Raw genomic sequence first — 20,363 nt, 5'->3', positions numbered from 1 at the left:
TATTCATTATGCGCATGATGGAATATAAGGTACATATGCCCCACGCGTGTCATCTGGCTCCCATCGGTCGGTCTAGGGGCTGGAATGCGCAAGGTATGTGGGAGGTACACCGTAGGCCAACAGGCCGAGCGTACCGTGCAGCAGCTTCATCTTGCTCCCCAGTCTGGCTCTGAGGGTCTCCAGGTCTCGCCATATTACTTGCTGTTTCGCCTCTGGCCTGCGCGGATCCCTGCCAGCAGCCCAGCGAAGAGGCGGCCGAGTGGGCCTGGGCTGGGCCACGAAGAGTCCAAGAGAACACCCTGAAGATGGAACTAGAAGGGGGAGTGTGGCACCAAAGGGGGCAAGTGGCCGGCGCCAAGCGTGCAATTCTTGCAGAGGAATCGGCCCTCCCCCAGCTTTTGCACACAAAAGGCCAGCCGCCAAAGGGGACATTTTGCCTGGACTCCACAGCTGCATCTGGGGAAGGCAGATGGATCATGGATCATGGAGGGTGCGGGTGAGGCGAGGATCCCTGCCTCTGCCAATGCGGGAGCAACTTCAGCTGCCCCTGCTTCCTCGGTAGCTTGTGATAGAACTGCGCACATGATTGCAGGCCAAGTATAGTTAGGGTATGGTAGACGACTGGTCGAGTGAGGGCAGAGCGTGATACCAAGGCTGTGCGTGCGATCAAGATGCAGCGGCTTAAGCTTATTTGACTTTTGTACCCATCCTCGAACAGGACGATTTGTCCGCGCCACCCACTCAAACCAAGGGACCAGGCGAGCAGGCGAATTTCATTCATAGCCGAGGTGATGTCTCATTTTCTCCCTCTCTTCCTGGAGGCTGGATCTCTGCTCCCCACACCATCTGTTGAGAGTTCGGCCGGGAGAGTGCACCGTCCACGTTCGCGCCTAGGCGGCGTCGCTCACGTACTTGTCATGACACGACCCTTACGACATTCTTCGCTGCGAATGCACCTTGCTGCCCTCTCGAGGTGCGAGTATCACGCATCTGACCAGGCTGTGCGAGAATCTCAGACTCGGGAGACTCTGAGACGGACGGATGGCCGGCACGGAGAATGGACTCGATGGAGTCCAAGTGGATCAGATCAATCCATGTTGAACTTGGAAGAAGAAACGCCGTCTTGTCCCAGCAGGGGTGGGCGGCTAGACTGGAAATGCGAGTATAATAATAATTCTCGACTCCCACTGCGCTCAGATATCAGCATCGTCTACAGACTACAGTAGCAGAGAATTCATGTGTCGCGTCGTCGACGCCTCCACGCGCCAAGCCGCAGCTGTCCTCGGCAGCCCGCCGGACGATCAGCCATCGACGCATGAACCCTGCTTGAGCACCATCTCTCCAAGATTGTTGGTGCAGGTTCGAGGGGATCCCGCGGTCGAGGCTTTGGACGTCTGTTGCCACCCAGCGCACCACACCCGGCTTCAATAGCTGGATGCACACGTGATGCTTGTTCTTTTCGTGGCATCCACAGCCTTCTGACCGTGGAAAAGAAGAAGCATTCTGCTCTTGAGTCTGATGCGGCTCACCAGTCTAATTTACTGTACGGATAGACTGGCGGCGTCAGGACGGTGGAACTGTCAGCGGTGAGTCGGTGACCAGTGACCACACAAACTAGTACAGCAAGATGCCGATGAATGCGCTGCATCAGGTTCCGTTCGCTTCATCAAACACAGGTGACCTGGTGACATCGATGCCGTCTAATTACCATCGCTTGTGTATTCAAACATGCATTTCTATATACGTACAGCCAACCTCAACCCGGCTATAGCTTGGCGCGTTCCCACAGGCCCTGCTTGTCCAGCCCCGGCTCGCCATCGTATATGTCGCGCTCAACCTTGCGGGTGTTGATCTGGGAAAGAAACACATGTCAGCAGCTGATCGTGAAACATGGCAACAAAGCCAAAGGGAACTTACAAACTTGGGTCCCAGCTCAGAAATGTTCTTTGCGCCCAGCAGACGCATGCACGTGGCCGTCTCAGCCTCCAGAACTAATCACACCTGCTGTCAGTATATTGTCTTCCCGCAATGCCATGAAGGGAAACACATACTTTCAAACATTCTCTCGACGCCCGCCTGGCCGCCCGCGCCGAGTCCAAACAGAGCGTTGCGTCCGACGCCGACCGCCTTTGCGCCCAGACACAGTGCCTTGACCACGTCTGTGCCACGCTTGATGCCGCCGTCTACCCAGACCTCGATCTTGCCAAAGACCTCGGGGCAGTATTTCCTGATTTCGAGCAGCGTGTGCACGGCGGGCGGCGCCGTGTCGAGGGCGCGCCCTCCGTGGTTGGAGAGAATGACAGCCTTCACCTGAGGCGCGTACTTGGCCGCCAGGTACGCGTCCTCGTGCGTCTGCAGACCCTTGAGCACGATGGGCAGGTCAGTGTGCTTGGCGAGCCAGGGCAGCGTGGTCTGCCACGTCAGGTCGCTCGCGGTGCCGAAGAAGAGCTGCTGCCCAACACCGCCGCCTCCGGGCCGCTTCTCGCCCTCGCCCTTCTCGTTGCTCCCGCTCTGTACGCTCATGCCGTTGGTCAGGTTGCCCCTCTCGTCCAGCTCGCGCTTCCCGGGGACGGGCGCGTCCAGCGTGAGGACGATGAATTTGTAGTGGTCCCTCATCTTGTTGATGCGCCGCAGCATGGCCTCTGACTTCTCGCGTTGATTTTGGACGTAGATCTGCCAGCCAAACAACTGCCCTGGCGGCGCCCCCTCAATGACCTGCTCCGGCGTCATGGACGCATTGTTCGACACAATCTGCATGGCGTTGAAGTGGGCGGCCGCCTTTGCGATGCCATTCTCCCCATCAGGATGCGCGAGACGTGCCATGGCCGCCGGGGCCACGAAGATGGGCAGTCCCACCTTGTGCCCGAGGAGCGTGGTGCGCATATCGCATGCTGTGCAGTCGACAAAGACGCGCGGTCGCAGGAGGATGTCCCGGTAGACTGTGTTGTTGAACCTCTTGGACTGCATATCATCGCCAGCCGAGAAGTAGTACGCGTGCGCCTTTTTGGAGATGAGCCGGGTCGCCTGCTCCTCAATGTCGTCCATGTTCAGCAGCGCCTCCATGGGCAGCGCCTGAGGCTGCTCCTTCAGGTCCTGCTGCACGCTCTCGTCCTTCTCCTTGACGATGGAGTCTGGGTTCACGCGGCCGAGCTTGGCCTCGGGCGGGAGCTCACTCTCCAATGTGCCTGGTGGGTGCACGGGGTCGTACTCCTCGGTCGCATCCTTGCCCGCGAGCGAGAGGATGATCTTGGAGCCGCCTGGGTGCTCTGGGAGGAACTTGGTCACATCGTAGACGTTGCCGTAGAGGATGACCCAGCAGGACTCGCTGGTGTTGTGTTTGGCCACTGGAGCCGCCAGTCAGCTCATCAAGTCATTCAGCTTGAACAGCAGAGACCGTCGACTTACCCTCAGCCGCATCGAATACCTTCGCCATTGTGACCAGGAAGTTGATGGGGAGACTTGGAATGGAATCAGAGAACTCCAACGATGGGGATATTCTACCCCAAAATGATGGACGGAACTACTGCGCCTTCGGCGTCCATTGACCCGGCGGGAGTTTGACTTCGTCTTTTGTGGTGACGAGGTGTGGAGCTCCCCAGATGCCCAGACGCCCAGATGCGGCAATTCCCGCCGTTCTCTACTCCTTTGCGTGGTGGGATAAGATGAATTTCTCTATTCTCAGATCACAGCCTAGATTGCGGCCCAGTGTGAAAGCTGTTGTGTGCTGTCTGGTAGTGTTCCGAGGACTGAAGCAGCCTTCGTCCACAATCTGAAGAGTCGTCGATCCAACGTTGGGCAGAACGGGCAAATTCGAAGCTGGGGAAACATGGAGAAGGCTAATAATGACCAAATCAATTGAATGAGCAGCAATTGGTTGAGTCTCAAGTTGGACAGTCGGCCAAAGGGTCCAGTCCTCCGCAAGTCGGAGTGCAGAAATGCCGGGGTTCAGATCGGACACTTGATCTGGCTACCCTGTAGAGCCAGTGTGTCGGCGTTTTACGTCATCAATAAATTTCGTGGTTCTCGCCGCTCGGAGACCGACATGGACATCGAAGCACGACGACATTCAAGTTGTAACTTCTCTCTAGATCCCCATAGTGTCAGTCATTACTCGTGACAAACAGCCACGAAACACCACACACAATGCGACCGACTGCGACCAGGATAGCGGGCCGCGTCTGCACCCGCTGCCACAGCGCACCGCGCGCCTCCATCCTCCCAGCCGTGACAGCAGCAACCTCGAGAGCCTGCTCACCACGTCCAGCCCTCACAGGCGCCGCCTTCGCCTTTGCCTTCTCCACGACACCTCACAGCCTCTCGTCCGAAGCGCCGCAGCGATCACAGTCTCCGTCAGCCCAGCAACAACCCACACACTACTCTCTCTTCCCGCAGACGCTCCCCGACGGCCCACCGCCCGCAGGCCGCTTCCCCATCCCCCTTCGCACGCTCCGCAAGGAATTCCTCTCGCTCCAGGCCAAGCACCACCCAGACCTGCACCCGCCCGCGACGCGGCCCCAGGCCGAGCAGATCTCCTCCGTCATCAACGAGGCCTACCGCACCCTCGCCAACCCCCTCTACCGCGCGCAGTACCTCCTCGGTCTGCGGGGCGTCGACGTCGCCAACGACGAGACGCTCAAGACGGAGAATCAGGAGCTGCTGATGGAGGTCCTCGAGGCGCGCGAGAGCATCGAGGAGGCCGAGGCTGAGGACGACCTTGTCGATCTACGCACCGAGAACGAGGAGCGCATCAGGAACAGCGAGGAGGAACTGGACAGGGCGTTTGGGAGCGATGACATTCAAGCCGCCAAGGAGGAAGCCGTGCGATTGCGATACTGGGTCAACATACAGGACAGCCTTGACAACTGGGAGCAAGGCAAGCCCGTCGTACTTGAGCACTAGGTTAGATATATAGAAGATGGCTGCTGCTGTCTCTAGATGTAGAACACAAATGTAGAACACACACACACGCACACACAAATGTACCCATGTCTGGAAAATCGCCCAACGCCGTGCATGAACCTGCCCCTCGTAGATCTTCGTGACGTATGGCACACAACCACACATGTCGCGACTCAGCGCTCATACGCTGGTAACTGCTCCTGATGCCCCCTGCTCGACGGCCCTGGCTGCGCATCGTGCTCATCTTCTTCGTTCAGGACGGGCGCACTCGGCCCCGCGACGGTCGCCGTGTCCCGTCTCGAGGCGCGAGTGAGCTCGTCTGGCATCTCAGGTGGCGCGCTGGCCTCGTTCAACAGGCGTCTTCGTTCCATTTCTTGCTTGTCCTCCGTGGGCGGGTGGATGGGAAGGGCCGTGAGATCGTCCTCTGTCGGCGCCGAAGGTCCAATCTCGGAGAGTGGCGACGATGGTCCTGCATGGGGCATCCGAGGTGTGTCGTCAGCATCGTATATGTCGTCCTCATCCTCGTCCGCCGGAGGAGCTGAAGGACCATCTGCTGAGGGGCCAGCTGGCGGGGCGCTCGGGAGGAGCCTCGTTTCTGCTTCACGAACGCGTTCCTTTTCCGAGAGTTCACGTTGGTCCGGCAGCTGAGGTGGCGGTGCCTCGTACGCTGGTACACTACTGCTCGACTCGCCGTGCACGGTGTATGGATATGGCTGCGATGGCCCGGATGGCGTTGCTGGAGTTGGATACGAAGGCACACCTTGCTGCTGCCTTTGCATGGGGAAGTATCCGTCTGACGGGTTGCCGTTGGCATTGGGCGTCGCCCAGTGGCTCTCATCAACGTGGCTGAACTCGGCATTCCGATAATCGTCATCTTCGCTGGCCGTGGTCCGCACCGTCCTGGACGACGGCGACACTCGTTGTCGTGCGCGGCCGCGGGTGCTGTCGTCAGTCCCAATCTGCGTCTCGAGCGTCACATTGATCACGCCCCTCTCTCGCTTGATGGCCGATGTGTCGGTGATGCCTGTCGCTGGCCGCCGGGAGCTGAAACTCGAATTGTCGTACATCGTAGACCCTTCTTGGCCAATGCCGTGGCCGTGACTTGACTCTTGACTCCCTTTGAACTGATTGGAGAGCTTCCCACCCAGGTCGACCACGACTTCGACCTGGTAGCTGAAACGCATCATGTCTCCGGGTACGCCCTTGATCGTCGGGAAACACTCCCCTGGCAGTTTGACGGAGACGGGTATCGAGGCCTGCAGGGTCGCGGGATTGATGATGATCGGCGCAGTGGCTTGATCTAGGTCCTTCCGAAACATGCTGGTCGAGTTGGCGGAGGACAACGTGAGGCCCCCAAGCCTCGTCTTCGACTTGGGGACGTCCTCCCTCTGCATCTGTCGCCTTTCCTGCTTGCTCAATGGCTTGTTGAACATGTCCGGGTTCGGGCTCGAGTCGATTTTCCCCTGCCGGAACAGCGTGACGATGACACCGTTCATGCTCTTGATATACTTGATGTGCTGAATATCAACACGCACAGTCACGGTGTCGCCCGGCAGATAGCCACCTCTCGTCAAACCAATCTTGGCCGTGATGGTCTTATCATCAACGACCTGCTGCTTGGCAGACGCTACCTGCGCCAGGTGAGCCCGGCTGAGCCCCCCCGTGCTGACGCTGCGTCCACTCTCGCCGCTGATCTCACTGCGCATGTCGTTGTCAATGGACCGTTCCCGCACAGTCATGTCATCGAGAACCGCAGACTCGTGGCCAGACTCGGTGGACATGTCGCTCAGCTCTGCGCTGGGGGCTATCGACTTGTCCAAGCCAGTCGACCGTTTCCTGCGCTTCTTCTTGGCCTGGGGCTCGATATAGATGATTCTTGGCTGGGGAGGGGCGCAATGTCCAATATCCACCTTGTTGTTGAGCATGATCTTTGTTTCGCAGGTAGTCGTCGGTGCGATGGCAATGGGTCGCGTCAACGTCGACGAAATCACGTACGATATGGTCCCGCGCTCGAACTGTCGACGGTCAGTATGGGCCCCCACGAATCCCTCGCAACGCCAGATCCCACTTACATCGATGCTGCTCGGCAACCCTTTCGAAGGGAACACCAGGTCAAACAGAAACTCGTACTTCCCCGGCTCGAGCTTGCCGTCCCCGCTCAGCACCAGCTCGTCCTGGAATATGCTCGCGAATCCATTGCCATGATACGCCGGCCGCTCGGAGACACCCTTGGGCAGTAAGCTCACCGCGTTGGCCAGGGCAGCGCGCGACCGCGTTCTCGGGTCCTTCACGACGTGGACGTAGCCGCTCAAGGCCACCGTCAGGTGTGTGATCCTCACCGTCTTGACGACGGTGAGACAGACGGAACCGCGCACATGGTCGCCTGCAGTATAGATCTTGTGTGGCTCGTGCGTGTGGACGTAAAAGTCGACAATGTTTCGAATCCGCGCCGACCTGCTGAACCGGGAGAGAAACGAGCCGCTCTTGGATGACGATGCGGTCGTTGTCGACGGTGCTGTAGAGGAGGAGCCGGATGCGCGCCGCGCGGGGTGCGCGGTATCTGCGGGTTGTCGCGCGCTGGCGCTGTCGGGCGAGCTGGGGTCTTGGTGAGGCGGTTGCTGTGAGGAAGGCGAGGTGTTGTTGCTGCCCATCCCCGGTGGCTTGGGCGCGACGCGCAATGATGAGACCGAGGAGGCGGACGAGCCAGACGGAGTGAGCGCGGTCACGGTCGAGTTGTGACGGGTCCTGTGGTGACGGCCCTGGTGTTGGTGTTTGGGGGGGACAGGCGTGGCGGAGGCTGGAGGTGAGGCTGGTGTTGAGGCTGGAGGGGACTCGGGGTGAGGAGTCCGAGGCCAAGAGTCAATCGGTGGGGTGAGGGGTCGCAACCAAGCGTGTCTCGTATAGATCTTGGTCGATGTAGAGCCGGATCTACTAACGTTCTTTGCTGGTGATGTCGGCGGTGATGGTGGAGTGGCAGTGGTGCCTGGTCTAGAGTTGGCGGTGGTTGTGCCAGCGGTGGTAATGGTGGTGCTGGTGCTGGTTCCGGTGGTGGGAGTGGGGGACTTTTGTCCAACTCCTGGCTGGTCACGACCGAGCAGTATTGCTCGTCTGCTGCCTCGCCCCTCTGGCCTTGGTCTCCCGACAGACATGGCTTCTCGACTCGCTCGTCTCCTACCTCCCTTGCCGCATTCAATACGAATCAACCGAGCCCAAGACGCCTGAGGCTGAGGTCGATGCAGCGCCAAGAGCTCGCCAGTCCTGCCAAGGAAAGCTTGGTCCGAAGGGTCCTTGGGGCACCTGCGCCGCGATCCGAACTCCGAGCGGGTGTGAGTGAGTGTGAGTCGTGACTCGCGCAACGTAGCGCCTGATTTAGAATGTCGACGTTGGCTCAAATCGATCTCGACAAGAGTGACAGTGTCAATTGTTTTGTAAGCCAAACGACGTCGAAAGCTAGCTGGGGACAACGTTCGTTGCAGGTCCATGTCGTTGATACCTTACATACGAGAATGCGAGGGGGGCTTCGCCCCCTCCGAAACCCCTATTCACAGTACCCTTGTCCAGGAGATGTGGTTCCCTCGCCACGATCCTACAAACACGGCAACCAGCGGCGTGATCGTCGCACGGAAGAGGCATTGCATTGAAGATCAAATTTTCATGGCATTCTCGTGTGTGTGCGGGAAAAAAAACTTTGTGTCTTGGATGCTATGCTGAAAATTTGGACGCCAACCCAGTATGCCATGCTATGCCGTGTGCGCCTCGCCATGAAACCCAGAAATCAAGTGCACCCGTAGTAGAATCCTTAGTCCAATGCCTCTCCACTCAGAATGGCCTTGAGTATACCCGCGCCGATCCCCTCCGCCATGCTCTCCATATCCTTATCGCCCGCTGCACATGCCACCCTCCTGTCATCGCCACTGGCTGCGGTGGGCTTGCGACCCTTGCGACTCGGTGTCTGCGGCGTCACAAAGCTCCCGTTCTTGCCATCCACTGCGTTCACCAAGCCCAATGTCTCCAGGCTGCCGACCACCTCGCGGAACTCGGAGCTGGAGAGCGGGTGGAGAACCGCGTCGCGCGTGCAGCATGTGCTGTACGTATCAAAGAGGATCCTGACCGTAGGCGCGAGGGTGCGTGACTTGGAGGGCGTGCCCTCCGCGGATGCCTTGACCTTCTCCCGTGCGCGACGCTCGTAAGCCACGAGAGCGCAGAGGGCTGCTTTCTGTTGCAGGTTCAGGGCTTTGAGCCGCTGCGTCGTGCCGTTGCTGAAAGCCGCTGCCGTGACTTTGTTCAGGTGGCCAATGGACGCCCTCGGCGCATCGTCCGCCGTGAGCTCCTTCAGAGACTTGGCCATGATCTGCACAATGCTTCGGCGGTCGGAGGAGGCACCGTTGATCTTCTCGCCGAGTGGCTTCTTTGACGGTGTCATCTGCAGGAGCTCCTCCCTCGCCTCGTCCTCGTGCTTGGACCGGACTTCCTGCTCGATGAGGTCCAGCGCTCGGCGGCAGATCTCGAACGCCTTGCGCAGATCACCCGTCTGGCTCGCCACCTTTCTCGAGCAAAGCTCAATGGCAGCGGGATGAATAAAGGGGACGAATCCTTCCTTGGCGCCCGCTGGCAACAAAGACTTGAGTCGTGTGGTGATAATGTTCTTTACTTGTGGGGCGCTGTACGGCAAGAATGGGAGCAGCTCGGGCTTGAGGTTTTTCGACTTGAGGCGAGGCAGAAAACGATCCGTCAGGTCGAGAGCGTTGGCGATGCCGATGAGGAGAAGACGCGAGGGGCTCTGAAGGGACCACTCAAACAGGCGGTAGAGACTCTCCAGACCGAGGGTGAGGATGTGATCAATCTCATCCAGCGTGACAAGACATGTCGATGCTGACCCTTGCTTCTTTTGGCACAAGACCTCCTGTAGTGTTGACATGGCGTCTGCCTCATTTCTGTCCTCGCCCTCGCCCAGGGCACCAAGCAACGTGTTGTAGAGGTCCTTTGACGACTTGATGCTCATGCAGTTGATGTAGACGGACTTGACATCCTCTCGGGTCGAGTAAGGCTGCAGCAGCTCGGTGATCATGGCACTCTTGCCTGTGCCGGGAGGCCCGCTCACATACAGACAACCACTTGCGTCTTTGCTGTTGCACCTCGCCAAAAAGGCCGTCAATGTCGCCCGCTCCTCCTCACGCCCGACCAGGGTACCCGGCTCAGCGCCATGCGTAAACACTTGACGGGCTGAGTGGTACACAGTCTGTACCGCCGAGGGCGTCAAAGGTGATGAGGGCGTCATGCGCTTGAAAAGTTTGCCAGCGGACATGACCACATGTCTCGGGGTAGATGGGGAGTCGGACAGCACATGGCGGTGCCTTGGTGTCGTTGGTGTCACGGGAACCCTCTTGCTTGCAGTGCGCTGACGCTTGGTGGAGGGAAGATCCTCGAGGATGTCGAGCACCTCATCGTCAACCACCTCGGGGTCAATGTTCTCCGCGTCGTAGATGACTGGCTTGGTTGTTCTCGTTGTTCGTCGAGGTGTCTGTGGGCTGACTGCGTGAATGTCAGCGGAAGGAACGACTGGTCAATTCGCTCACAATGTGTCACGTACCATCCTCGAGCACAGTCCGGGATCTCTTTCCCAATGTTGGGCTCATGATGCAGGAGGCGAAAAATAGAGAAGGAGCGATGAAGGTCGAGGCAAGTGCGATGCGTAAACTTAGCAAGAAGGCCCAGGAATAGACGTCGCGCACAAGTACAGGTTTGGAGTGGTGAATATGAAGATGCAGCACAGTCCCGCAGGATGATATGAAGTCGTCTGTTCAGCCAAGCGCGCCACGAATTCAATTTGTATCCCTGTCCATCAAAGACGCGTTGTGACGCGACCTCCGCTACCGCGTAGGTGGAGCCGCTGCATCGTGTGTCGCGGCCCGTGCGTGGGACATTTCGCGATGAACCCCGCGATGATTGGCTGTGGCTGCTCAGGGCGGTTGGGACTTTGAGACTCGGCTCAAAATTCTGGCCACAAATTGGCTTTGAAGAATGCTCAGAGTCAATCCCTTAGCAAAGTATGGACACGCGAGAAATGGCACTCTATTCGAGTCCGTTCAAAGTATGGGCTCACGTGATATCTCCTCCGTAGCGCGGCGCTCGGTGCCAGCGGCCCCCAGTGCCCGGGTCCGACGAGGAGATCGCCCACAAGTCGACTCGTGAAGTCGTGGTCCACGGACGCCCCCAAGGTCCGCTACTCGGCCTTTTGGGTGGACCTGCAATCGGACCCAAGTAGCGGTGGTATTTGACAAAGTCCGGCGTAAAAGCTATAAGGAACAGAGGCGCCAGAACGCCTCCCCGCAATCGGCCCCAGTCCGAAAGACCTTGGAGTTGTTCAAGTCCGGGGGTCTGCTAACTTGGATCCTTCAAAACATGTCGGGCGACCGCCAATTCGGTCTCTGGCAAGTATTTCTTTTTGATGAATTCGCGTGAATAAGAGTACTTACCTTGCAATGGAAGCGACGCAATTAATAGCGGCCCAAACCGTGCTCCAACATGGCACCCCCAACGACTGCTGGATAGTCATCGACGATGAAGTCTGGGATGTAACCAAGTTTGCGCCCCAGCACCCAGGTGGCGCATCAAGTATGGATGCTCTAATCTTCCTCTTCACCAAGGTGATGCTGACAGGTTGAAAGTCATCCTCAAGTATGCCGGTCGTGATGCGACAGAAGCATACTCCGAGATTCACGCTCGATCTATTGTACGCGAGCACCTAAGCCCGGATTGTTTCAAGGGAAATCTAGACAGATCAACAATCACTGAGGCATGGACTCGAGCACAAGACAAGCCAGACTCATCGAAAGCGAAGGCACCAGGAGAGACCGAGGAGAAAACCCCCCTTCACAACATGATCAACCTCTATGACTTTGAGGAGTCTGTTGCCAGGACGGGTTCGAAGAAGGCATACGCATTCTACTCGACGGCCGCGACAGACTGCTGGACACGCGACGCAAATGAGCAGATGATCAAACGGATCTGGTTTCGACCGCGGGTGATGAAGAATGTGGCGCAGGTAGACACGTCGACGAGTGTCATGGGGATTCCCATGAAGATGCCGCTGTTCATATGTCCCACCGGCCTAGCCAAGCTAATTCATCCGGATGGCGAGAAAGGGTTGGCGCGCGCCGCAAAATCAACTGGAATCCTCGAAATTGTGAGTCAGGGCGTCAGCGAGGTGAGTGAGGAGATTGCTCACGACAGGCGTAGGTCTCGTCTGCGTCGAGTCATCCGCTCCAAGATGTCGTCGCCGAAGCCCCGGGCTACCCCTTTTTCTTCCAGCTGTACCTGAACAAGGACAAGTCGAAATCTGCTGCAGCACTCCGCCACGCCCAAGAGCTGGGCATTCGCGCTGTGTTTCTCACGGTTGACGCTGCCGGACGCGGGAAGCGCGAGTCTGACGAGCGTCTCAAGGTTGACGAGGTCATCGTCAACCCTGTCACCGGCGAAAGAGCCCCGGTGGACCAAAAGAAGCGTGGTGGGCTGACGCAGATGATGGGGAGCTACATTGACCAAGGAATGACATGGAAGGACATTGCTTGGATCAGGAGTGTCACCAATCTTCCCATTGTCCTCAAGGGCATCACAACGGCGGTCGATGCCCGGCTGGCTGTAGAGCACGGCGTCGAGGGCATAATGCTGAGCAATCACGGAGGGCGAAATCTGGACTTTGCGCCGCCTAGTATCCTGCTCCTCCTGGAGATGCACAGGAACTGCCCAGAGGTGTTTGACAAGGTGGAGGTGTACGTTGACGGCGGGTATAGAAGGGGAGGCGACATCATCAAGGCGCTGTGCCTGGGCGCCAAGGCGGTCGGCCTAGGGAGATCATTCCTATACTCGATGCATTATGGCACCGAGGGAGCGGAGCATCTCGTCGAATGTGAGTCCATGGTTTGATGAACGGGACAAGTGCTCTTGGCACGGCTGACACGACATAGTACTCAAGGAGGAGATGGAGAGCGTGATGAAACTTCTTGGCATCAAGGATCTGAGTGAAGTACATCCTGGCCTTGTTAACACGTCTGATGTCGACCACTTGGTTGTTGCTGGGGATGAGCACCCGTACGCCAAGTGGAGGCCCAAGGCGAGGATGTAAGTGGAGGGAAGATTCATCAGGATCAATGATAGTATGTGAAATAAGCATAGGGAGTGCGCTTGCGTAAATAGGAAACAAAGAAGCATAGATAGCGCCTCGAGTCAGTCAGTTACCCGATTTGATCGCGATGGAAAGGGTTGCTGTTGTTCAATTGGGTGAGATGATGCCGTTGCAGAGCATGGATACTGACCCCCCCTCGACGCGACGATCACATGAAGACAGCTCATACGCGAATGAATGTCGCTTCGGAACTCGCGGGATACTGTGTCTGAGGAACAATGGGAAAGTCAGGATCACGTAATGGCAGACATGCGTCTTTGCGCGTCGAAGTATTGAAAGGCATTGAACATGAACCTCGGACATCCATGAGTTCCGAGGTTACGTCACTGAAGTCCGTAGTCGAGCCACTTCTCAGTTGAGAGCTCACCATAACCCAACTTCAAACAAACAGCAACACCTTCCCGCGAAACAAGTCAAGCGTGCCAATTGCTCAAACATCACCAAAATGACAACATATATTCCATCCATTACCATCCCCGAGGCAGTGTTCCTCAACCCAGCCGCCTCTGTCCTCCTGCCCATCGCGCTCGGGACAGCGGTAGGCTATGGCATCAGCCGTACGTACACCACAGATCGACCAAGAACCAACCACAGTGACTGACGAGCTTGAAGCATCCGAGACCAAGAAGACGTACTTCAACATGAAGCAGCCCCCTCTGCGTCCCCCGCCATGGGTCTTTGGTCCCGTCTGGACCGTGCTCTACGCGTTCGTCTCATGGACCCCAACTTTGCTTGAGACACACAAGCTAACCATAGGACCAGCACAATGGGCTATGCCGCTCACCGCGCCGCAAAGACTGGTCTCTCCGCTCTCGCCTCGCCTTCTACCGTCGCCACGACCCGGCACTCGCTCACCCTCTACTCCATCCAGCTCCTTCTCAACCTGGTCTGGACACCTCTCTTCTTTGGCCTCAAGCGCCCTGCCTACGCTACCGCTGATATTCTGGCGTTGCTCGGCGTGAATGGCTACCTCACCTATCTGTGGAGCGGGATTGATGAGACGAGCGCGTGGTTGCAGCTGCCTTATATGGGATGGATGAGCTTTGCGACGTATCTGTGCGTCGGCGCTGGTGTCCTTAACAACTGGGATCTGCGGGACAAGGAGGTCAAGAGGGAGTAGTAGGGTCGTGCAACGAACGCTATTTGGAGAAGATGCGGTTTATTTCGTCCGGGAGTATTCGTCTGCCCTCTGGTAGTTATCTATCTGGTATATATTTGTGTATATCCAACCTTGGATCGTTTATGTCCATCTATCCTGATCAAAGGCTCATTGTAGTGGAAACCGCCTTTTTAGCCCATCATAAACCATGAAAATGAACGCCGAGCTCGGCGCAGAGCGTGCACAAGTGATTCCACACCCACGATACAGTCCACGCAGTCCATACTGGCGCCATATCGCCGCGCCCTCTTGCACAAAAGTGTTTTTGCCCTTCGTGCCGCCCACAGGCGAAGTCTGCATCCGCGACTTGATGGTATCGGCAGGGAAGAAGAGAAAGTTGTATGATACGCCCGCGGACGCGCCCGCCACCGCTTGCTGCCACAGAGGGAGCGGCTTGAGCAGAATATCTCGCCTCTCCGCCTCGGATGATGCATTCTTGGCGGCCATGCGGTAAAAGGCAGCGGTGGTGGTCTCCTTGGCGCCGAACCAGGCGGCTGAGCCACCGCCCTCGCGGATCAGCGTTCCGAGCTGGCCGTGCCAGAAGCCCCGGAGACCCTCATGGCGGTAGACATCCCGGATCACGCCAAAGGGCTTCAATGGCACGCCGCCGCTCCCGTGGCCGGGCGCCTGGATCCGGCATTTGACCAGCTCAATAGGCGTGAGCACAAGGCTTGTCCATGCGCCGGAGAAGGCGCCGGTAGCCCACAGCGCAGGCAGGCTCAGACCCTTTTCCCTGTCCGCCCACCCTAGCTTGAAGAGGGCTTCCCGACCCAGACTCTCAAAGAAGAAGAGCGACGATGTCTCGGCCGCCGCCCCGACGAGGGGCGCAGAGATGCCGGCATAAAGACCGCGGATGCCCGAAGAAGCGAGTGATTGTTTGAAGCAGTCGATAGGGCCGGTGTATCGTAGTGGTACGCCGTCGGGTTGGGACTGGAGACGGACTTTTACGGTGTCGAAGGGGTACTCGATGTATTTGCCGACTACGCCCGCTATCTGGCGTTTGTGTTAGCCCTCTGGCCGGCATTGGACTGAGAATAGAGCAACTTACAGAGCCAAAGAGGACATCCTCGACCGCGTCGAGGAGGGCGGTCCGGTTAGCGGACCTGTTTGCGAGATCCTTCGTCTGAATGGCGACGGGGCTAGGCTCCATGACCGTTACACCGCCTTGCGCGGCGCCCGTCGTCATGCAGCTGCGAAAAAAGAGACGTCCAACCTTCACGCAAGAGGCTGTTGTTGTTGTTTTTCGTCTGTGTGTCTGTCTGACTGTTCTGCCTGCAGATCCTAGAGCCGGTGGTCGATGCCGCGGGGCAACTGGCAGTGCATCGTTACGCGAAACCGGTGTTGGGAGTCTGCAGGATGTCCCTTGGGAGTCTCAGCACATTGTGTGAAAAGCTGAAATGGCTCGAGAGGGGTAGGATCTAGTAGGGATGAATGAGAGGAGGGTAGGATGGAAAGGCTTTTCACATTGTCATGGGTTTGTGCGGTGAAGAATTAATTCAAATGGCGCGCAGCGCGGCGGCAGCCGTTGGGTGCTTATCGCGGCCTTATCGACCCACCACGAACGAACGTCACCAGAAATCTACGGACGACGTGCCAAGTCGTTACCCTAAAAATTCCGCTCGTCTGCTGGGCACACGGCATTGCGGGCATGGTGAGACGGGAGATCAGATTGATAAGATGAGCCCGCAGAGGATCTTCACTGTCACTGGCCTGTGACTGCCGCGATGGTGGGTACATATCGGACCATGTTGGCGTCGAGGGATTATTTGCGTGCCTTAATTCTGCATCGAAACCATGTCCATCCTGGATCTCAGGTTTTCATTAGTCACAAGTGGGATTTGAGGGTTCTAGAATCTAGAGTGCTCTACGTGTAAAGTGGTGAGCCGTGGTTGTCGGACTGCCAGGCATATTGACAGCTCCTCAAGTCTTTCTGATGTGGCCAGAGTACCGGTAATATTGAACATCACATGGTCACTACAGCTCACTGAACACAAGGGTATCATCCCTGTGTGGAGACATTCACACTGGCTCAGCTCTACAAGCTCACAGTGAAGCTAAGCCACACATCCCACATGTAACATCGACCTAAGCAAGGATGGTTCGAAAGTATATTCTAGGTGACTATCTCCCGTATAAACATACCATACACTCTACCCGATATTATCATACCGTGGGAATGCCCTGGAATTCATCGTATCCCAGCGCAAGGTTCATGTTTTCTACAAGAGATTGTCAGCAATCTAGGTTAACTTGATCCAACGAGGAGAGGAGGGCCTTACGCAAACACTGAGTACTGGCTCCCTTGTTGAGGTTGTCTATCGTAGCGCAACTTTGCATAGTTAGTATGGCTCGTGTGCTCAGGGGTCATTGAGTACTTACATAACCACGCGCTTGCCGGTGCTGTCGACGGAAAAGGCACCAAGCTCACAGCCATGTTGCCCAGAGATCTTCCTCACCAGAGGAGCCTCTCCTGAGACCTTGACAAGCTTCTCTCCAGCATAGCGGTCCTGGTAGATCTGGCGGATGTCGCGCGATGTCATTTGTTGATTCAAGTCAATCGAGACAGTCAGATGAATGCCACGGAACCATTCGGCCACCTGTGAAAGCTCGTATCAGCATCAAAAGTTGTCAATGGGCCTCTAGGATCAGAGAAGGCGGCAGAAGATGTGACTGGGCCACCGAACAATAGAGAAGAAGGAAACTCACGTGAGGCAGGAACGCAGTCTTGATGTCCAGATGATGGCTAATCTCCTTCTCATGGATATGGCCCGTGAGACTGTATGGGATGATGCCGCCCCTAGAGATGTCAGCAGACGAATGAGAAACGAGGTTCGCCAGCAGCAAGCTACCTTAGGTTGTCGAGGTCGTTCTTGGGAGATGGCTTGGTTCCAGCACCTGAATAGCCACTCACGCCGAAGACATGGGCATCGAGGCAATGGCCGCGAAGAGGCGCGAGAGCCAGCTGGGCACCGGTCGCGAAACATCCCGGGTTCGAAATGTTCTTGGACTGGGCAATCGCGGAGCGCTTGGTAAGCTCGGGGAGACCGTACGTCCACGTCTCGTCGAATCGGTAGTCGGCCGAGAGGTCGACAATGAGGCTTTTCTTGCCGGTTTCCGCCCGGACCTGGTTGAGGGCCTCAATGTATGGTTTGCACACGCCATTGGGCAGAGCCATCACCCAGCAGTCAACCTGGCCATCCTTGTCCAGCTGAGCCACCTCTTCCACGCCGAGGTTTGCGTACGTGATGTCGCGCTTGGTGTAGGAGTCGAGCTTCTGGCCAGCGAGCTCTCGCGAAGACACGTAGCGGAGGTCCATGAAGGGATGGTCGTTGAGCAGGTCGATCAGGGCCTGGCCGGTGTACCCTCGGGCGCCAATCAAGCCAATGCGAGACGGGACGTCGTTGGAGGCATTCTTCTTGCCGAGCGGGGGGTTCGGGTTGGTCGTCGTGGCGTAGCCGTGACGCTGCTGGCCAACACGCTGGCTACCAAGGGTGGCAGGGCGGAACGAAGCGGCCTTGGTCGTCGAGGTGGAGATAAAGAGGCATTGGTTTGAACTCGGAGCAGCGATGCCAATGAACGCAGGGTATCGAGCAACTCGGCGGGCGCCTGCGCGCACAGCCCCAGAGGTGGTAGAGAACATGATCCCGGGTGCGTGCCACGAAGGTGGTGAGGGAATGTGCAAGGCTTGCAAGGCTTGGTGATGATATGCCAAAATCCGACGTCGGAGCGCGATGCCGCTGCTGAACGCCGGTCACGTGAAAGGGTTGGTGGGTTAGCGCGGATAAGAGCCCATGTAGACTGATACTATCGTCGAGTGGTATCGCATCAATTATCGAGTACATGAAGTCATAGTCAATTCTTATAGGCGACAGGACTCAGAGGGCTGACAGAAGTGGCTTCATAGACACGTTGCGCTGGCTTCGCGTCTAAGCCTGTAGCTCTGCGCAACATGCTTAAGCAAGCAAAAGACGCACCCCAAGGCACAATTGTATCCATTGGGGCGTCAAATACGCCTACAAGATGGCGAATAACTGTCTCCGACTAGATGTACACTTTTTCTTCGATGAGTCTGCCGTGTCCACGACAGCCTCGCTCCCATGATCAATCTCACTGCTTCTTCTTGTTGGCAGTCTTGCTCGCCTCGCCCTTCTTGTCCTCTGCGCCCTCGTGGGGCCGCTGCTGCTCTTGCTCCTCCTCCCGATCCTTCTTCTCCGCGTACCACTGACCAGCCTGGAGCACCAGGACACCGATCAGGATCAGGGCCAGGATGGTGTTGCTGGCCGCCAGGACGCGGAGGCTGTCCTCCTTGCCGAGGATGACCTCGCCCTGGTAGCGGCCCTCGCGGGTGGCCTTGTACTCCTCCGTGTCCCAGACGCCCTCGCTGACGGCGCGCAGGCCCTTGATGGTGTTGGAGGAGTAGACGGCGACGCCGATGAGGTACAGGATGCCCGAGGCGCCGTCGAAGAGGAAGTTGGCCTCGGAGGGGCGGTACATCTTGATGATGAAGCCGATGAAGACGGTGGCGAGGATGATGTTGAGCATGCGCGCGATCAGCGGGGGCGATTGGTGCATGAAGCGCAGGTGGCTCTCGAGTTGGTCAAAGAAGCCCTCGGGCACGGGCTCCTTGGACCAGAGGAGGGGGAAGTCGTAGGGGAACGAGGCGAAGAGGATGCCCAGGAAGAAGCATGTCGCTAGAGTATCTTGTCAGCATTTCGTCGTTCTCTGCAGAAGTGTAGGGCACGCGACGTACGGCCAATGATCATGAATGTAGCAAAGGACCCTGCGCCATGGTAGTTCTTGGACTTTGTCGTTTTCGTCCAGTCAATGTAGTTGCCTGACATGGTGGCGGAGATGTGGGTGCAGCGGTCGCGAAGGCGTCGCTCGTGGGTTTGGTTGTCTGAGTGTGTTCGCGCGGAACTCTGGAGTGTTTGGAGAGAAGCGCGAAGTCAATCTGGAGGAGGATGAAGTAGGTTCGTGAAAAAGACAGAATGTCGCCGCGCGCAGATGCGGGCCAGCCGACTAGAGGGTTCCAATGCTCAGCTACCCACTCACATTCTCCGCGCGCAATCTGTGGAGCTGGAGCTTGTCTAAGCGACGCTAGACGCTGCTGTAGATAACGGTTGACAGATCCACCATCGCTAATGCTCAAGTCACACCAGCAATAGTACATCACCGGATATTACAAATGTCGCGAGAGCTCGCATCGCTCCCAAGGGGGATGAATCAACCCTTCGGTTCTGTGTAGTGTAGTCCTCCCCACCTCAGCCATGTCCCTTGCCTGTAGTAAGAGCTAGCCCAAAGCGAGAGCTGCCCAGCCGGCACCTCATGCACATAAGCTTCAGGGGAAATTATCATCATGAAAAGCTTCACTTGTCCTAGACGTCTTGGTCCTCTTTAAACGTCTTGATCTTCCTCGGCGTCTGCTCAAACTTGTCTTCTTCACTCGCTCATTACTTGGAATCCATTCATCATGCGTCCCTTTACTACCACCATCGCAACTTTGCTCAGTGTCGCGACATGCGTCCACGCCAAGGATCTGTCCATTTACGACGACTCGAAGACATACGCTTACCAGGGATGCTACAACGAAACCACCAACCAGGAAGACTCGTCTGGCGTCCGCGCGCTGGACGGTGGAATCACAGATGTGAGGGAGGGTGAGATGACCGTCGAGCTGTGTCTCGAAATCTGCGGAGATGGCGACACGGAGTACCGCTTTGCTGGGCTACAATGGGCTAGGTATGTTCTCTGCGGTTCTCCTTACGTGTCCAACCAGCCTTTGAAACCATGCCATTTTAGTCAGGGCCACAGCTTGAAGAGGAACGACACTGACTGTGTAGGGAATGTTGGTGTGCGAGCACGTTGGCTGGCATCGCCAAGAAGGTCGACGATGAGGAATGCGACATGGCCTGCGAAGGCGACGGGGAGTTTGCGTGCGGCGGAAACCTCAAACTGAGCGTGTACGAGACGAGCGAGAATGCCGCGGGAGGATTGAGGACAGTGGCCAGTCTGGGCCTTGCGAGCGTACTCTTGCTTCACATCATTTGACAGCAGCGCTGCCCTTTGTTTGCAGTCATTGTCGTCTTTTTCAGCGATCAGGCCTCCAGCTTTCTTCCTGAC

At 57.2% G+C, this 20,363-nt stretch overlaps 10 protein-coding genes across 10 annotated transcripts; 4 read left to right on the top strand and 6 right to left on the bottom strand.

Annotated features, from left to right (window-relative positions):
* Positions 1-1,765: 1,765 nt before the first annotated feature.
* F5Z01DRAFT_684342 (FMN-dependent dehydrogenase-domain-containing protein) lies at positions 1,766-3,433 on the bottom strand (the record flags this gene model as incomplete). Its single annotated transcript, XM_046265922.1, has 4 exons — positions 1,766-1,852; positions 1,918-1,991; positions 2,052-3,344; positions 3,406-3,433. 4 exons carry the CDS (start codon positions 3,431-3,433, stop codon positions 1,766-1,768), a joined length of 1,482 nt encoding a protein of 493 aa, XP_046113763.1.
* Positions 3,434-4,039: 606 nt separating this feature from the next.
* On the top strand, positions 4,040-4,986 carry F5Z01DRAFT_438854 (Fe-S protein assembly co-chaperone HscB). Its single transcript, XM_046259756.1, has one exon. The coding sequence runs from the start codon at positions 4,144-4,146 to the stop codon at positions 4,897-4,899; it is 756 nt and encodes a 251-aa protein (XP_046113762.1). The 5' UTR covers positions 4,040-4,143; the 3' UTR covers positions 4,900-4,986.
* Positions 4,987-5,072: 86 nt separating this feature from the next.
* Positions 5,073-7,550, bottom strand: F5Z01DRAFT_630835 (uncharacterized protein; the record flags this gene model as incomplete). Its single annotated transcript, XM_046261753.1, has 2 exons — positions 5,073-6,914; positions 6,972-7,550. The coding sequence occupies 2 exons, from the start codon at positions 7,548-7,550 to the stop codon at positions 5,073-5,075; spliced, it is 2,421 nt and encodes an 806-aa protein (XP_046113761.1).
* Positions 7,551-8,573: 1,023 nt separating this feature from the next.
* Positions 8,574-10,931, bottom strand: F5Z01DRAFT_668020 (P-loop containing nucleoside triphosphate hydrolase protein). Its single transcript, XM_046264320.1, has 2 exons — positions 10,490-10,931; positions 8,574-10,431 (listed from the first exon to the last, which is right to left on the bottom strand). Exons 1-2 carry the CDS (start codon positions 10,533-10,535, stop codon positions 8,699-8,701), a joined length of 1,779 nt encoding a protein of 592 aa, XP_046113760.1. The 5' UTR covers positions 10,536-10,931; the 3' UTR covers positions 8,574-8,698.
* Positions 10,932-11,236: 305 nt separating this feature from the next.
* F5Z01DRAFT_438682 (FMN-dependent dehydrogenase-domain-containing protein) lies at positions 11,237-13,372 on the top strand. The gene is made up of 4 exons (XM_046259754.1): positions 11,237-11,514; positions 11,568-12,085; positions 12,139-12,808; positions 12,867-13,372. The coding sequence occupies exons 1-4, from the start codon at positions 11,382-11,384 to the stop codon at positions 13,022-13,024; spliced, it is 1,479 nt and encodes a 492-aa protein (XP_046113759.1). The 5' UTR covers positions 11,237-11,381; the 3' UTR covers positions 13,025-13,372.
* A 1-nt stretch (position 13,373) lies between these two features.
* F5Z01DRAFT_438683 (translocator protein) lies at positions 13,374-14,278 on the top strand. Its single transcript, XM_046259755.1, has 3 exons — positions 13,374-13,641; positions 13,697-13,790; positions 13,847-14,278. The coding sequence occupies exons 1-3, from the start codon at positions 13,530-13,532 to the stop codon at positions 14,202-14,204; spliced, it is 564 nt and encodes a 187-aa protein (XP_046113758.1). The 5' UTR covers positions 13,374-13,529; the 3' UTR covers positions 14,205-14,278.
* A 17-nt stretch (positions 14,279-14,295) lies between these two features.
* On the bottom strand, positions 14,296-15,844 carry F5Z01DRAFT_668010 (mitochondrial carrier domain-containing protein). Its single transcript, XM_046264319.1, has 2 exons — positions 15,292-15,844; positions 14,296-15,236 (listed from the first exon to the last, which is right to left on the bottom strand). The coding sequence occupies exons 1-2, from the start codon at positions 15,427-15,429 to the stop codon at positions 14,352-14,354; spliced, it is 1,023 nt and encodes a 340-aa protein (XP_046113757.1). The 5' UTR covers positions 15,430-15,844; the 3' UTR covers positions 14,296-14,351.
* A 349-nt stretch (positions 15,845-16,193) lies between these two features.
* Positions 16,194-18,116, bottom strand: F5Z01DRAFT_438186 (arg-6). The gene is made up of 5 exons (XM_046259748.1): positions 17,093-18,116; positions 16,950-17,040; positions 16,623-16,840; positions 16,523-16,572; positions 16,194-16,462 (listed from the first exon to the last, which is right to left on the bottom strand). The coding sequence occupies exons 1-5, from the start codon at positions 17,881-17,883 to the stop codon at positions 16,407-16,409; spliced, it is 1,206 nt and encodes a 401-aa protein (XP_046113756.1). The 5' UTR covers positions 17,884-18,116; the 3' UTR covers positions 16,194-16,406.
* On the bottom strand, positions 18,117-19,398 carry F5Z01DRAFT_438126 (putative secretory component protein shr3). The gene is made up of 2 exons (XM_046259747.1): positions 18,994-19,398; positions 18,117-18,934 (listed from the first exon to the last, which is right to left on the bottom strand). The coding sequence occupies exons 1-2, from the start codon at positions 19,082-19,084 to the stop codon at positions 18,351-18,353; spliced, it is 675 nt and encodes a 224-aa protein (XP_046113755.1). The 5' UTR covers positions 19,085-19,398; the 3' UTR covers positions 18,117-18,350.
* On the top strand, positions 19,265-20,335 carry F5Z01DRAFT_438302 (WSC domain-containing protein). The gene is made up of 2 exons (XM_046259750.1): positions 19,265-19,982; positions 20,084-20,335. Exons 1-2 carry the CDS (start codon positions 19,714-19,716, stop codon positions 20,289-20,291), a joined length of 477 nt encoding a protein of 158 aa, XP_046113754.1. The 5' UTR covers positions 19,265-19,713; the 3' UTR covers positions 20,292-20,335.
* Positions 20,336-20,363: the final 28 nt, after the last annotated feature.

This window comes from Emericellopsis atlantica, assembly GCF_019669845.1.
Source record: "Emericellopsis atlantica unplaced genomic scaffold F5Z01scaffold_48, whole genome shotgun sequence".
NCBI lineage: Eukaryota > Fungi > Ascomycota > Sordariomycetes > Hypocreales > Bionectriaceae > Emericellopsis > Emericellopsis atlantica.
Note: the sequence above shows the minus strand (reverse complement) of the source record. Positions and strands in the feature narration are given on the sequence as shown.

Bases quoted from the DNA above. Each gene is read 5' to 3' on its own strand.
- F5Z01DRAFT_438854 (XM_046259756.1), top strand. From the start codon at position 4,144: ATGCGACCGACTGCGACCAGGATAGCGGGCCGCGTCTGCACCCGCTGC.
- F5Z01DRAFT_668020 (XM_046264320.1), bottom strand. From the start codon at position 10,535: ATGAGCCCAACATTGGGAAAGAGATCCCGGACTGTGCTCGAGGATG. The intron at 10,432-10,489 runs GTACGTGACACA...ACATTCACGCAG, and splicing joins CCGGACTGTGCTCGAGGATG to TCAGCCCACAGACACCTCGA.
- F5Z01DRAFT_438682 (XM_046259754.1), top strand. From the start codon at position 11,382: ATGGAAGCGACGCAATTAATAGCGGCCCAAACCGTGCTCCAACATGGC. The intron at 11,515-11,567 runs GTATGGATGCTC...ACAGGTTGAAAG, and splicing joins GCACCCAGGTGGCGCATCAA to TCATCCTCAAGTATGCCGGT. The intron at 12,809-12,866 runs GTGAGTCCATGG...GACACGACATAG, and splicing joins AGCGGAGCATCTCGTCGAAT to TACTCAAGGAGGAGATGGAG.
- F5Z01DRAFT_438683 (XM_046259755.1), top strand. From the start codon at position 13,530: ATGACAACATATATTCCATCCATTACCATCCCCGAGGCAGTGTTCCTC. The intron at 13,642-13,696 runs GTACGTACACCA...ACGAGCTTGAAG, and splicing joins GGTAGGCTATGGCATCAGCC to CATCCGAGACCAAGAAGACG. The intron at 13,791-13,846 runs GTTCGTCTCATG...CCATAGGACCAG, and splicing joins GTCTGGACCGTGCTCTACGC to CACAATGGGCTATGCCGCTC.
- F5Z01DRAFT_668010 (XM_046264319.1), bottom strand. From the start codon at position 15,429: ATGACGACGGGCGCCGCGCAAGGCGGTGTAACGGTCATGGAGCCTAGC. The intron at 15,237-15,291 runs GTAAGTTGCTCT...CACAAACGCCAG, and splicing joins AGGATGTCCTCTTTGGCTCT to ATAGCGGGCGTAGTCGGCAA.
- F5Z01DRAFT_438186 (XM_046259748.1), bottom strand. From the start codon at position 17,883: ATGTTCTCTACCACCTCTGGGGCTGTGCGCGCAGGCGCCCGCCGAGTT. The intron at 16,841-16,949 runs GTGAGTTTCCTT...GAGCTTTCACAG, and splicing joins AGACTGCGTTCCTGCCTCAC to GTGGCCGAATGGTTCCGTGG. The intron at 16,463-16,522 runs GTAAGGCCCTCC...AATCTCTTGTAG, and splicing joins AGCCAGTACTCAGTGTTTGC to AAAACATGAACCTTGCGCTG.
- F5Z01DRAFT_438126 (XM_046259747.1), bottom strand. From the start codon at position 19,084: ATGTCAGGCAACTACATTGACTGGACGAAAACGACAAAGTCCAAGAAC. The intron at 18,935-18,993 runs GTACGTCGCGTG...AAGATACTCTAG, and splicing joins TACATTCATGATCATTGGCC to CGACATGCTTCTTCCTGGGC.
- F5Z01DRAFT_438302 (XM_046259750.1), top strand. From the start codon at position 19,714: ATGCGTCCCTTTACTACCACCATCGCAACTTTGCTCAGTGTCGCGACA. The intron at 19,983-20,083 runs GTATGTTCTCTG...CTGACTGTGTAG, and splicing joins GCTGGGCTACAATGGGCTAG to GGAATGTTGGTGTGCGAGCA.